Below are 15,410 nucleotides of genomic sequence, written 5' to 3' on the forward strand. Positions count from 1 at the left end.
ACGGGAGTGATTTAGGCTATGCATAAATGTACTGTAAAAACTACAGCCATGGGAATTGTATTAAAACACATGAAAGTGTGGTTTGTTTTAACCTGAAGCAACATGAAATTGAATCATATGAGTATGTAGCAATTTTGTTGTGTATCAATTCAGGCAAAGCACTGTGTAGATTTATATTTGAGGATGTTGGTATAATAACCCATGACCGCTATCCCAAGGTACTGCTCAGCTCCTCCTTCCTTTCTCCATCAAAAGCAAAAACCCATAGATGTTAACTGATTAAGCTCTGCAGCCTGAAGAAATGGAAACGTCCTTTACTTGATTTTAAATGTGAGTGAAAAATTATTTGCTAAAACACCATTAGGCATACTTAGAGTCCCTTAGCCTTGGGTCATATTTATTAAAGATATTGGCCAGCTTATTTATGTACTTAGGAATAATTAGCAAGTAAATATGCAAGATGTAAGGTATGGAGTATTCTGCAAGGAAGCCAATATTTAACTAAATGATAATTTCTTTATTAGTGGAGTGATGCATTCAATTACAGTTCATATTTTTAAAATACCTCAAAACAAAGAGAAACTAGTGTTCTGTATCCAGAAGGATATGGAAAATGCAATCAAGATGCTACTAGCCATTTTCTTCTTTGTGGTTTGCTCTGAACCAGATTATTCTTACTCTGAGTATAATTTTGGGTATTGAAATAAATATCTCAAAACATAACCAAATGAGGACCAGGCAGAGCTAATGGAGGTTACTTTTCAATTCAAACAATGTTTTGGTTCAGATACAATTAAAAGAATACATTTTGGGAGGTCCCTAGTGAGAGTTATGGTGTTAGTGGGACAAAAACTGGTTTGGTATTTTAAAATCATTATTTTGTTAACTGTGTTGTATCTATGGAACCCATTTTTTGGGTTGCTTTGGGTTGAAACCAACTTCAGAACTGCATTTATGAGCCAGAGAAGTTCATTAGAACATTAATGGAAATGGAGAAGACGGCTCAGAATTCTAACAGACTTTTCAATGTTGCTGGCTTATAACAGTAATTTTAAAAATCATCTTTTGAAGAGAAAGACTTTTCAAAAACAAAATGTCAGGAGTTTAGGAAAAACTATATTGCTTATGACTGTGATTGTCTTTGGGATCAAGGGCCCAGAGATATTGTGAAATTATTCTATCTTATGTCGTGTAACTTTCTAGGACGGCCAGATTAGATGTATATTTTTTGAGGCCACTTTGCAGAACAAATTTTTTAGAAATGAACACGACGTAGTTTTCATAGTTTAAATTACTTTCAAAATTCTGTTTGTAAGATCTATAAATAGGGGATGAAACAAAATCATTTATTAAGTGATAGAGGAACTGTGTATTGAATTGAAATGAGACTGAAATTAGGTTTATTCTATATGAAAAGAAAGGCTTTTAACAAGGTCAATTCCGTTACTCAGTTTTACACAAATCTGCGTTGATGCAATTGAGGGGAAGGCGAGCTGTGTCATAAAGGAAGAAGTGGGCAGGAGGGAATATCAGCTTTTTGGACTGGTTTTGTTCTAAGATTCAAGGAAGCTTGCTGTGGAGCAGACTGGGAGCATTGTATGAGCTGTGATGGTGACAGAGCTGAGAAAATGGTAACACACAGTTGAGGTGGTAGTTTCTTACACTGCTTTAGTGTAAGTTTGAAGTGAGTTGATCTGTTAATGCACTTAGATTATTAAAGTGTTAGGGGGAGAAAATAGCAATTAAGCTAATCTATAGCTAGTATAAGAAAGAAAGTACAGATGATAATGAGGTAACTTTAAAGAACACTGTTATAAATCTGTTCCCTATACTTTGTCTTAAATCTGTTCCCTGTCAAAGTTTTCGATGAGTGAATGACAGATTAGATTATAAACTTGTGGTTTAACCCTAGGAGTTTGGAAGAAGTGTTAATGACATGTGGGAGATGCATAGTGGGGGGGTTGGATCAGTTTTAGCCCAGTACAGTTTCTCTGGAACAGAGGTGAGAGAGGATTAGAGAAGACAACATAAGTGTAAAAGAATCCCTGATGGCTTCAATTAGCAGTGTAACCTTCAGGAATGAGTAGTTGTTGTGCCACTAGAAGAAAGTGAAGAAATTTATACCATGCTGGCTGGGAAATTGTAAAACAATGTTACTTTCTGCCAGGAGAAAACCTTCCATTTAAAGGTAAATATGTCCAGTGGACAGCATCAACGGTACTGCTGGTTCTACCACAACAAGTAGTAATAGTGAATCAGCTTAGGCATTTTCATTCTCATGCACTGACACACAAGATGTATCCCTTGTAGACCTTCTCTGTATACAATCGAATTGAAGTATCACATCAGTTCTAATGAAGTTGTTCTGAAAAATCTAACTGGAGAAAATTTTGTACAGAAGAGAAAAAGAATCCAGAATCTTGGTTTGGATGTGATTTATTCCTGTCTTTGAATGTGCTGAACAGGGCATCCCAAATGTCGTGTTAGATGCCATTTTGGAAAAAGTTGACCTTTTTACCCCATAAGTATAATTTATCCTTGGCCCTTATGCAAGCTTTTGTTAGTCTCTCTGCTTTTCAGCATTGAAGTGAAAAGGAGTCTATCAAGGACTCATAATCCTTCAAGAATGAGTAGCTGGTGGATAACCAGCTGATGCTAGAATGGGATGGATTGGGCCCTTATGTGAAGTTTCACTGTCACTAGAGAGGAGAGGAGGGGGAATTACTGAAGGAAAATATTTTAAGACAGTGCAAGTTTGCCCTTCCTAATACATATATTTTATTGCTCCTGTAGATTTTAGTGTAAATGACTGTGGTCTTTGTTTGCAGTACTACAGGGCAAACCTAGAACAGCAAGCAGCATTTTCTAAGTGATGGTTGTGAGCCAACATTTGACACAGTTTCTCTGAGTGATTTATGCTGCTCCTAGATCAGGAAACGCTTCACCAAGAAAATAAAATGGCAGGAGAATTATGTCATTAACACTATCATTAACAAAAATTAATTGATGATGCAGTGCCTTCATTATGATGAAAGGGCGGGGTTAGAATACAGTTCATCAAAAAAACAGTGACCAATTTTAGCTTTGTTTCATTTTCATGTGGTTTTACCATAGAAACTTATGGATTCTAAAAAGCACAGAAGTATCATTTGTATATGTGGTTTGGGGATACAGCCCTTGTTAATATATAATAAGGAATTTTATATTGGGCTTCCCACTATTAGTTCCTACTAATAAAGGTATCAGGAAATTTGTTTTCCAGGAAATTCTTTGATGTTTCACTCTCTCTTATTGTTTCCCATTAAATGTAATTTTAATCCTTGTTTGCTTCTTTTCTGAGTGCAGAACTGCAGCTGGTCTTCAAAGGTATGTGTCAGTTTATCCGGCAGAAATACAAGTAGCTTTCACAGGTTTAGAAGATTTTAAGTAGCTCCTTAGTCAACATGCAAAATGGATCCTTTAGACAAGAGGCACTATGTTGAATAGTAGTACCGCGTATCATGTGTGAATAGTAGTAACTTCTTGTTTTGGAGAAAAATAATATAACGGTACAGTGAGTGAATTGGGCAAAGGGAGGGAAATTGGTTAACACAGTTGGCAACAGCATTGATTTGGGCTTCTCCAAACCATAGCTGGGAAGTAGTTTGTTAGGTAATCCTGGACTGTATTTTGATGGAAACTTTCTGAGTCAGTACAGAAGGTGGCTTGTGTGTTAAATCATTGAAAATCACGCAATTGAAATAAAATGGCTACTATGTTATCCTGAATAGGGCACAGAAATGGCAATCAGAAGATTATGTGGAAGGACATGGGTGCGTTGTTGGGTACTTTTACTGTTGCTGAACAGTACTACTTATTTTTTTAAAGCAAAACAGCACTCCAGAATATACCGCAGGAAATCCCAATACATCTGATTATTCTTAACATAGAGGGGTAGGGTTTTTTACCGTTTGTTGTGGTGGCTGGCACAGTTTTAAAAAAAATAAAAACTGGTTGTTTGCTATCAGCTGGAAAGATCTGTTTGTTTTAGTAATTTTGCATCCTTCACGACCCATGGTCTTGCTAGTCCCTGAAATGTCTGTGCTTTTATTACCTGACTGCAGAACTTCCGTCACTTGTATTTCAGCAATTAATTCGAGTACTGACAACGAATACCTAACTGGCTTCTGTGGTGAAAATGCAGTTCCTAAATTATAGATGTTACTTTAAAAGAGCTCGCGTGTTTTATATGGACAAATATCAATAACTTCGTGAACTAACATCCCCTGGAGTTCCAGGGACGTTTCAAAATGTGAAGTGTTTGTTTGATTTACAAGTTCTGAAGTTTCTTCCTCTTTGTGAATGTGTTTACTCCCTTGCACTGATCCTTCCCAGATTTTTGTTTTGTGTTTACAGTCCCCAAGTTAGGTGGTTTCATTTTTTTGAAATGTTTTGCATTTAACAATTCTGGCTCAAGAATATGTAGTATTTCTAGTGTTCTCATAAAAATAATTAGAGTTGAAATTTAGTTATAAATGTTTTCCTGATATATTCCAGTCTGGCACTGCACATTCCCAAGTGTGATCCTCTTGAGCTGAAATTTTTCATAATTAGTTGCAATGTACTTACTTTTTGATGTTGCAATATGAAAATAATTAGAATTTTTTTTAACTTGATTTTTAAGAGTAGACAGTATTTTTGTCCTGTTTAAAATCTTTCAGGTGCCTTTCTGCAAAGATAGGCCAACACTAGTAGAATCTTAAAAAATGAATTTCCACTTCAGTCTTGCTTTTTTCAAAAGCCAGGGAAGATAGCCAGAGAAATACTACTTTTGTCAAAACTGAATGATTGCATGAATTCTTAACATCATGTGGAGCAGTGTTTTCAAATGCGATTTTGTGGAACAGGTGATCTTATGTACTTCCTAATGAAATCTTCAGTTACAAAGTTGTCAACTTTGGCATACAAAGTATTTACCTGCCATTAGCCTTTTCCTTCTTTTCGGTCATCTTCTCGTTGTTCCCCAAGGAAATGAGGGAAAGAACGGGATTCTCATCCAATGGACTTGTCTGTGCCACTCCTGTTCAGTCTAATGAAAGATGGCCAGCCTGGAAGTCATTGCCTAAGTGTAATATCCCATGAAATGAAAATTACCCTGTGGAGGGGCACACATATTTTGCTCCAACTTTGCTATAAAAATTTAATTTTTGCATTTTCCAATTTTTGTGTGTGTGTGCTTAAACTCATAACACTAACCTTGTAGTCTGGTAAGATTATTTTTCATTTTCTAGTCATTTTATTCTTCCTTTTTTCCCTCCAGTATTAAAATCTAATTTTTGTGTGTGAAGCTGGTGTGTAAAGTATGATTAAGTTAAATGGATTTATCCCTTTTAATAATGTAAAACTTAGTTTCAGGCAAACCAAGTCATCAGCATAGTTTAAAAAAAATGCCGTGAATCTTCGTATCTTTTATTTTTTTTAAAGCTCCTATGTACTGTAACATAACCTACTGCAAGCAATTATCATATATTATAGTGGTTGCCATTAGTGACTGCTATAATTAAGGTTGCAAATCAGTTTCCTTTATAATCCCTTGTTTTCACACAATCATAACTTGTCAAAACACTGACCTTTGGGACTAAAGCTTTCCACGGTTGTTCTGCTTAGAGGTAAATTTGGGGGAAGGGAGGTAGAAAATGAGTTGAACTATCCTTATATGAAATCACTGTCCAGTCATTGTGTGTTATAGGATCAAACTGCATAGCAAGGAAGTAAATAGTTATCACTTCCAGGGACTAGAAAAACCTAGAAGAAAGGTTAAAGGGCAAGCAGTACAGAACTGCCATGAATTTTGGTTGCACTTCTAATTTTGACTAGCCCCACTGCTGTTTTGTTGGGGTTTTTTTGCAGCATCTCTGTATAACACAGCAGTCTTACTTTATTAGCATCTGCGTCCCGCAGTAAAACTGCACTAAGTCAGTTTTACTGATAATCAGATGACATTAGATTACAAAGGTGGAGAAGAGATACAATGGTCAGTTTGTGGATTCATGATTGCAGTTGTGAATTCCAGTCGTGAATCTGGTGCTGGTTTTTGAGGGGGAAGAGCTTCCCTAAAAGTGAAGTGGTGAGAGAATATAAGAAAACATGTACTGTGATTATTTTCCCGGTAGTAGCTCCTAAATGTCAGTAACTACTGCACTGCTCTTTCCTGCGTAGAAAATAGCACATTCCTTTATCGCTACAGATAACCCTGTATGTAAACTTTTTATGGTGACCACTATGCAAAGCTTATGTATGGTCGCATTTATAGTATTTTTGGTATGATTTGACAACTTACTTTATTGTATAAAGAGATCACGTTGTAAGGCATAATATAAGGGAGGCTTGGGCAGGCAGAGTTGAAGGATAAGCTTTCAACCCTAACATTCATTTCCTGTGCTTGTTTTATCATCCCCAACATTACATTAGCACTATTTCTTTGCTTAGAATTCATTTTAAGAAATGGTGATTGGTTCTTCCCCTCAGCCCTCTGGGAGAGTATTTTAATTAGTTTCTTGAGATATATGATAATAAACTGAAGTGCAGTTACTGAAGAAAAACTACAATTTTTGTCACATTCAGAAATTGCTCCTCCACCAGTCTGTCTGCAAACTGTTGCTACTGTAAACATCTTTCTTTATAGAATGTTGTGAAATACTGCAAAGGTACAACTTACAGATAAAATAAATCATAGCATAGAAAAAAACATAAGCCTTCCAAAAGATCAGTTTTTGGGAGACCTCATTTTCTGCAGAGGGTCCTGTGAGTCAGTGAGATGTCTTGCAGATGGGAAGGTTTCCACATCTGGATTCTTTTTACCAATTGAGGTCTTTGATCTGAAAATGTTACAACTCTCCTATGCCCTGTGATTTGTCTGGCAAGATGAGTTATTTACAAATGCAATTGCTCTTCTGACAACTCAGTTTTGAGTGTAAGTGCGGAGGTCCTGATCTGTAAACCACAAGGACTGCTGGTAGTCCTTTTATTGGTTTCAGGGGGCTTTGATTCAGATATTTGGACTTTGAAGCACCCCAGGTGGGTTAGGTAAAAAAAGGCTTTTTACAAACGATTACAATGTAAAGATTTATGTTTCTATGTGTCTGAAATAATTTGACAGTGTTTCAAAGGCTTGTGAATTTAAATATGTTTCTGATCTTTGTGCCTTTTCTTTTATTCCTCCAGTGGCAGATGAAAGCAAAGTTGGTTTGTTGGCCGGACACAAATCAGGTAAGCTGTTCTCCTGTTTTGGAGGAAAAGTCAGCAACTTGAAAGTAGTATGGGTAGTAAGCGAAATGGGCGTACAGATACTGCGGTGACTAGAAGAGCTGCAAATTAAGGCTTTACTTTGTATGCACTGACTCAAAGTTGTACAATGATGAATTAGGGATTGTTCTTTGCCAGGCAGTGTATGTAGCTGAGTCATTTGCAGGAAAAGCTGTAACTTTTTTTTTTCGGTGCAGGTGTTGCAAACTGAAGACGATGCCCTTTCAAATAAGGGCAAGTGCACAGTGTGTTTTTGGAGTGTGGAGATTTAAATGATACACATTTTGAAAAATATAAATATTCCTTGCTTTTCCTCCTTGCTCCGGGTTCCAGTTCCATTACCAGAAGTAATGAAGATTACACTAAAAAAAAAAAAAAAAATCTACAGATTAAAAAAATTAATGTCAAAGCTTTTCTTTTCATTGGGCTTGTGCAGTAGAAATAATTGTGGCTTTCTTAAACTTCTCAGGCCGTAGCAATAAAAAAAATCGGTCCATACTGCTGTCATTACTGTACCTACTTGTTAAATAAATACTGCAAACCACACCACGGTACTCCACAACTTACAGTTCTTGTATTTTAAGAACTTCCAAGGAAAAGTTGTATAAGATTGTAATTTTTCACAAGCCATGGCTAAGCTGACATAAGAAACCTTAAACTTTCTAGAAAACTCAAGTTATTCAGCAATCTCTTCTGATGTTAGAGAACCCTGAAGTTTCAGGCTGCCCCTTTGTAGCGTGATTGCACGTTGCCTTTTTCCACCCCTTTGATAGAACTAAAAAGCTGACTTCATGTAAAGGAAGGTCAACTGTGAGATTCCTGATTGTTTATGGTATTCCTTCTCTGTGCAACTGGGTGTTCTTCTTTAGTTCCCTGGTGTGGATTTTCCTTATCTGAAGACCTTTTGCTGAACTTAGTAGACAAATTCTTTTCAAATTTTTCTGGCATCTTTCCTAAGTCTGTGAACTTCTTGAATACTCTTTCTGAATCAAGGGGTAGTGCATATGTCTTGTAACATTATCGTTCCTGGGGAGAAAAAATGCTTTCAACTTCTTGTTTTGGGAATGTGAAGCCTTCAAAGAAATGATCTTGTCAACTTGAAGAAGCTAGGTGTGTTGCCCTTGAGTTTTTTCCTGTGCAGAAAAATTACAACAAATATTGCAACCTCATGTAGTTTTCCAAAGGTCAGTGGAATTCACCACTATCAAAGAATACTGGAGGGAAACCTGGTGAGATCATAACTCTTTGGCAATCAGTTGTTATAGGTACATTAAGCTTTATAATGTCACTTTTAGCAGCATTTGATCTGCACACTTCTCCAGATTCTTGAAAACCATGGCTATGAAAATCTTTCTATTTGAAGACACCTACAAATTTTATATGAAAATGTCCCATGCTTATTGAACTTTGGCTTGTTTGTTTTATTTATCCTTCATAGACCTCTTACATGTACCACAGATTTATTTTTTTCATAGGCTAAAATCAGTGGTCAACAGATCACCTAAGGAATAGACACAAAGATCCTACAGGTTGGTTCGTTTTCTTCCCTTCAGAATAAAAGGAGCTAGCTAACTTCTGAGAAGGTTGGAGTGCAAATGATTTTTCTTGGTTCTGTCCACTTTAAATACTGTTCAGCTACTGTTGAAATATGTTTCTCCCTTCTGTATGTTCCATTTCCTAACCCTTCATAAAGAGAAATCAAGTTGCAGTTTCAGCTTTCTCATTGTTCAAATTAAAATATTTATTTTAAAGGTTTGTTCAAGAACATGGCATTCTTTTTCTCTGGTCCCTTTTTACTGGATGCTTCTTGGAATTATATATCATATACGCAGCTTGCTGGCATTCAGTCACATCACAGAACTCTTGTTTTAACATTGTTCCTTCTGCTGCCTTCCTATAGGTATAGGGACCTTTTTTAAGAATGTGCTAAGGGAGGCATTGCAGCTCCTTGTGCTGGGAGCAAACCACCGTTATTTTCTTATTACAGAATGAAGAGTTTCCATCCTATTCTAGACTTCAGAAAATTAAACATATTTCTCTACAGATTTAATTATCACCTACTAACAATCAATGCAATTATCCCTTCTCTCCTTCAGCATGACTTGTTCTATGAAATACACAGTTGAGTAATTCTCTCTAGGGAAATATCCTTTCTATTCCTTCTGGGGCAGTGGCTTTTCAAGCATTTAGTCTCAGCTTTTGGTACATCTACTCTAACCCTCGCACATTATGTTACTGAGCATCAGCAGGAGTTGGTAGCATGTATTCATTTCAAAAAGTGTTATCACAATTCTGCAGAAGACCAAGGCATTAGAAGGATCTGTAGCTGTAGCCCCATCTTTCTGTCTTATTATATATTGCACCCATAAATAGCAGTTTCTTTTTTATTTTTCCTTAAAAAGTAGATTTGATTTTTAGAAGCATGTCTGGACACATCCTGAGCTTGTAAGCATGTTCTGTGGAAGGATGGCTTGGAGGCTTGTTCCTATATTTCACCCTCACAGAAATGCATCTGTGAATTCTGGTTCTCACAGCTGGTGTGTCCTTCATCCTGCCAGATGGGAGACTCCTGCAGTGCTTACAGGTGATCTTAGCGTTCCAAATGTTTTCCACACCACCATTGGCAAAGGCACTGGAGTGCTGTATTGATGTAGCCTATCTGTCCTTTTCTGGAAAAGACCAGAGTTCAGAGTGTGTGTTTAAGGCATCCTCTCTGAATCCTCTAAGGAGGATTTTGTCCTCTGTAAGCTTCCTGTGCGCTCAGCAGTAGTGTGTCCGCATTCCCTAAACTCAATTCCAGTGATGAGAATGAGAAGCAGACAAGTGGTGCCTCTATCTTAATGCAGAGAAGATCCCTGAAAATTCACAAAGATGAAAAATCAGCAAACTTCAGCTCAGTTTTTCATTAACTCTTAGCTTTTTAGAAAAGCGAGTCTAGGACAGCTAGGAGCATACCATTTATAAGAAAGTGCAAGACTATTGTACATCAAACAACCTGATTTATATCAAATACTGAGATCGAGTACTGAATTCTTTGCAGCTATTTTTATTTTTTTACAATTCTTTTTGTGTTCTGATTTACTGCTTAGAACATTTTTAGTATGTATTGACTGTCTGCTGAGGTCTCTGCTGACACAGCTCTTTCAGATGATGTAGAGCTGGAGAAAAGCTGATGAGTCTTTCTTTATGAGCTCTGACATATTAATTAGCAAAATGGGCAAAAAAGCTTTCCTATTTTTATTTTAATGTCACTAGACCATGCTTTTGGCTGGGGTTATGTTTCAAGACAGTTTTGAGACAAGATGAGTTGAAGATCTTATTTTCTTGTTGGCTGCAATGTGAGGAACACGTGACTGGGCTATGGATTAGTACCGCTAATGTTGAATGATACAGGGGTAGCTCTATTACCAAGCTGAATTTGAATTAATGCTATATCTCTTGAGATAGGGTTAGGACCTGAGTAGGTCCATTTGAAGGATACTTTTGGTCAAGTTATGTCCCTTACTGTTAATTTTGCTGACAGTGCGGTTGCCAGGCTGCTGTTCAGCCTGTGGGTAGGATCAGTTTTCTGGGAAGGAAAGCCTGAAGAGGTAGGTGTACGGCTAAATTCTGCAAGGTCAGGGCTTTGATGAGGTCTGAGTGCCAACATATCTGGTAGACCTCCAGTCTGTACTGCTTCATATGTGGGTAACTGAGTTGTTAAACTGGGATTTAGATTGTGAGTGGAGATAGTTTGGAATAAGGTAGATTAAAGGTCTTGGTGCATCTCTGCATCCTTTAATGCTGGGATGTATTCTGCATTAAATAAATTTTACTGAGGTACCATTAAGGCTAGTAGGAGGATTAAGGTTATGGTTTAGGACACAGGAGTGGTTGAAAAATTAGGCTTATTGGTAGATTTTTATATGGCCCTCTGGACAAGGTTATGGAAAGTGCAACAGATTAAGCTTCATCGTTACCTTCAGGAAAGGCTCTCCAGCCTATTGTGAAAGTCATGGTTGCATTGGTAGGTGAAAAGGTCTGTTGTATAGATGCAACCTTAGCATCTCAACGTAAGCTGAATGTCCCTTTGGCTTTTAAGTTGAGTGGTACAGGATGATCCTCATCTCTGCTCTTGAGCTTCTATTGTAAAATGGCTTCAGGTGCCCTCTGGAAGCTGTGCTTTGTATATCTTAACTCCTGAACCATTTCTAGCAAGTGTTTGAGAGAGCTGAAGAGCTGTTATAACACTTCTATAGTGCAGATTATTACATTCTAGTAAACTCGGGTGTGCCCAGCTGCTACTGAATTTGCAAATAACCTATGATTTCAAGAATTCCAGCTTAGTTTTTTGCAGGTACAAAGTACGGCCTGGTGCAGGCAGAATCCAGTGTGTTACAGTCCATTCTGGTAGAAGTGTGAATAATGGCTGACTTGCTTATTGCTGTAATTTGAGTTCAGACTTGGAAGGACAGACAAAACTGAAGAACTTCTTTTTAACTGGAGGAATCATGCAAAAGTTGAACTATTGAACACCAGCAAAATCCAGTGGTGCTTATGTAGCACAAAAAGCTTTCTTTTAATCAAGATTCTGTTGAGGGTTAATAGTGGGATTACGGAGGACTGCAAAAAGCTTAGTGGATGCTGCTAGGCTTGTTTGAGAATGAGACCAGTGCCATTGTAGCAAGTTTGGATTCTGTTTTGCTTTTGATTACCAGGTAACACAATTATGTCAAAGAGGTGCATAGGGAAGTGGTGTTCTCCTCTCCTCGTGCCAGATCTTATAATTTTATTAAACAAACTTTCTCGTGCTGTAGATGTCATTAAAGCTGGGCTTTTCAAAGGGGACATTGCGTTTAGAACTGAGTTCATAAGGATTTATATAGTAACTAGATCCACCGTCGAAAAGACTCGTGTAAATGGCTGAGCTGCCTAGTGTGTGCAAGTGAAGTGCCTGTCCAAACAAGGACCTTGCCACTAGCTAACTGAAAGCATGTCGCATATAGAATCTGACACTTGTCTATGCATTTGTGAGAGGAGAAAAAGGTTGATCTTCATTCATTTTATTTCTCTTTAATAATAAGAGTGTAATACTTCGTTGTGTCAATCATTCTTGTAAGTGTGAAAAGGAATTGCATACTTTGTAGACTGCAGCATAGCTTAGCAATACTGATGTAGCCTAACCTAACCTATATCTCTTGGCTTGGGTACTGAAGGCAAGCAAACTGTGGTGGCACTGGAAGCTATGCAATGTGTGAGTTTCCCTTCATTCAGCCGGTGTGGTGCTTGGTGCTATTTCAGTTTGGCTGACACAAAAACAAATGCAAGTATCTTTCTGTGATGCTTCAGTACACCATATTGACCATAACCCGTGCCTCTATGTTTTGAATCATTAAGCTATGGGTTAAGTTTGATGCTTTATTGATGGGAATATTTTTGCCAGATTTTAATTCTTTTACTGCTACCTTCACTTTGGGCTCTCTACCTCGATGATTCTTTTCTGGTAGTGGTGGTGGTGGTGGTATCATCATCAACTTTGATTATGATTCTCCAAGCAAAGTGTTCCTTTGACCATATAGTTCCTAATAAATTGTTGTCATCTGAGAATCTGTATCAACTCATGCAGTCAGGAAACAAAACATAAGATTCCTTTTTCCTGCAGGTCACTTACAAGGTTGATGTTTTCTTTCGTACTTGTGTTTGGTAAGGTCTAAAGTCAAAGATGTTACATCTAATGTATTATGTTGTTGGGTTTTATAAGGATTTCTAGTCCAAAAGTTAAAATGCTTAGGTTTCATTGAATCTTTGCCTAGTGTTGGTTTTTTTAATCTTCAAACACAGCTTGTCTAGTGAAACTAGGATGATACATTAATTTGCTTAGTACTCTACACCAGTATGGCTTTACTACCCTTTTTTAGTGGACTTCAATTTTTAAGATTTTATTTTTTTTAATATGTATAATGGTTTCCATGTTATAGGTTGTTCTAACCATCTACATTGGTTAGAACTGGGGGGAAGGGGGCTTGTTCAACACTGCCTAGTTGCACAAGAACAAAAACTATGCTGTGACCAAGTCTATGGGACTGGATCACACAATATTGAACTGGTGGGCTGCAGGATTTTTCCTGAATAGTTAAAGTCTGGAAGTCTGTAGGAATAAATCCCAAGCCTCCAACTTTCATAAGCTGACTCTTAAGAATTAGTGTTGAGAAAAATGCTCTTTTAATTTCATCTAGTACATAGAGTGCTAAATATAAAGTATGAATGTTTAGTTGGAAAAATTTTCATTTTTCTGTTGGAACTTCATGTATTTTAACCTGTCAGAGACAGGAAAGTATATTGAAACAAGATGAAAACAAAATTAGAACTCTTGTCAAGTTCTAATTTTTTTTTTGAGCAAGAGAAGCTCAAACTGGACATTCCAGATATTGATTATTTTTAAGAAGCTATTAAAAATGGGACTGGTACAGCAGTCTTCTCTTCTTCCCCTTCCCTTCCCCACAACTGAATGTATTTCTGCATGAGAAGTTTGAATTTTTTTTTTTTCACTGACTAAGGAAAAGGCAGGCTGGACACTTATCAGTTCCAGTGCTTCAAACAATTATTCTAAATTAACAGAACTTGCTGTATTGCTGAATTTGAGTGAAAAACAATTTGTTGGTCAAAATCTCTTCTGAATGCCAGGCTGGCAGTCTTTACGATCCTCCTTGCCTGCCAGGCTTATGTGGCTGATAAACAGCTCCCATGGATAACCTGGTTAGATGGTCCTCCCCTATGGAGGGAAACAAGCTCTTATTTTTACTCTGAGAAGAATCATTTTATGCCGCCAGTAACTTACCAGCTGTAACTATTCCTTTGACAGCTTTTTTTTTTTTCTTGTTTTTGAGGACTTTTATTAACTGTGTGATGATGATTGTTGTGACCCCTTTTTTTGTTAGGTCCTGAGAAAGTCGTCTGTTGATAAAAATCCCTCACTTCAGGGTGTGGTTTGATGTTACGAGGTTGATCTAAAAGCTTCCTGCTGCCAAAAGAGGCAGTCTTAGTCACCACACCTCCTACCCACAGCTGCCTGGTTCCCATTACTACTTTTATTCCAGTCCCACAGCTTAGCTGGTGAGACGGTTGAGAGTGCTAAACCAACCAAAAATGAAAACAAAGACAGACATGAATAGTGCTGGGCTTATCTCCTTGAACCACTCATTTGAGAGAGGCAAGCTTGCATGCCAGTAGAAGGGAAACTCAGCAAGTGGGTGGACGTGAGAACTGTGGCTTTCAGAGGCAGTTGTCTATTAAGTCACCTTATCTGCCATGTTAAACCATATCCTTACTAAATTCAAATGACAAACTTCCATTGATCTTTTTTTTTTTTTAAAGACTATTTTACTTGCCAGGGATAAAATTACTTTCCCGGTGTCAGGAGCAGGGAATAAGAAATGGCAATAAACCTCTGCAAACTGAAGACGACCATCCCTGCTGTCTCATCTCTGAATTACAAGAATCTTCCCTTAAATCACCTGTTCATTTAGATTTTATGAATTCTTTGTGCTCTGTGACTGACTTTTAGTGTGTCAGAGCAGAGCCCATGGATCTTCTTTGAACTACAGTCATTAAAGTGAATAGATCTGATCTGATGAGAACAACAACAAACTTGCAGTAGAAATGTTCTCGTGTGAGGTTTAGGATCTAGAGCAGGGCTGACCGTAGACCAACTGCAGCATGGATGCAAATTCAAGAATCTGTGATTGAGGTTTTATAGTTGATTTAATATTTTCCTGTCTCCTGAAGAGGTTCCCATGATAGCCTCGTATTTGTAAATGCCTAGCTGCATTTCTGGGCCCTTTCTCTCTATGCCAGCATTATTATTCTTAAAATTCTGCTATGAGTTGTGGGGAGCTAACCTAACAAAAAGTAATTCTACAAAAAAGAATAGTATTCTCCTGGTTTAGCCAAGGGAGCAAGAAAAAGGAAGTTCAGGAGAAGAGAAGAATCATTTTGTAACTCACAGATTTTGATCCCAGGATCAGCCTGAGCTGAAGGAAGTTGACTGGGGTGGAGAGGGTAGAGAGACACATCTGAGGGAGAAAGCATGGATGAAAGAAGTTTTGCGGATCTTCAGAGATGTCTTTGTGCTGAAAGAAAGGAAGAGG

General features: G+C 37.6%; 1 protein-coding gene across 4 annotated transcripts in view; it reads left to right on the plus strand.

The window, feature by feature from the left end:
• PARD3B (par-3 family cell polarity regulator beta) overlaps nt 1-15,410 on the plus strand; it is a 436,340-nt gene that overhangs the window by 246,621 nt on the left and 174,309 nt on the right. For all 4 annotated transcript variants that reach the window (XM_064451807.1, XM_064451805.1, XM_064451804.1 and 1 more), the window contains exon 16: nt 7,204-7,248. In XM_064451807.1, the coding sequence (XP_064307877.1) occupies nt 7,204-7,248 (45 nt within the window). The remainder of the gene's footprint in view (nt 1-7,203; nt 7,249-15,410) is intronic.

This window comes from Phalacrocorax carbo, chromosome 5 (genome assembly GCF_963921805.1).
Source record: "Phalacrocorax carbo chromosome 5, bPhaCar2.1, whole genome shotgun sequence".
In the NCBI taxonomy this organism is placed as follows: Eukaryota; Metazoa; Chordata; class Aves; order Suliformes; family Phalacrocoracidae; genus Phalacrocorax; species Phalacrocorax carbo.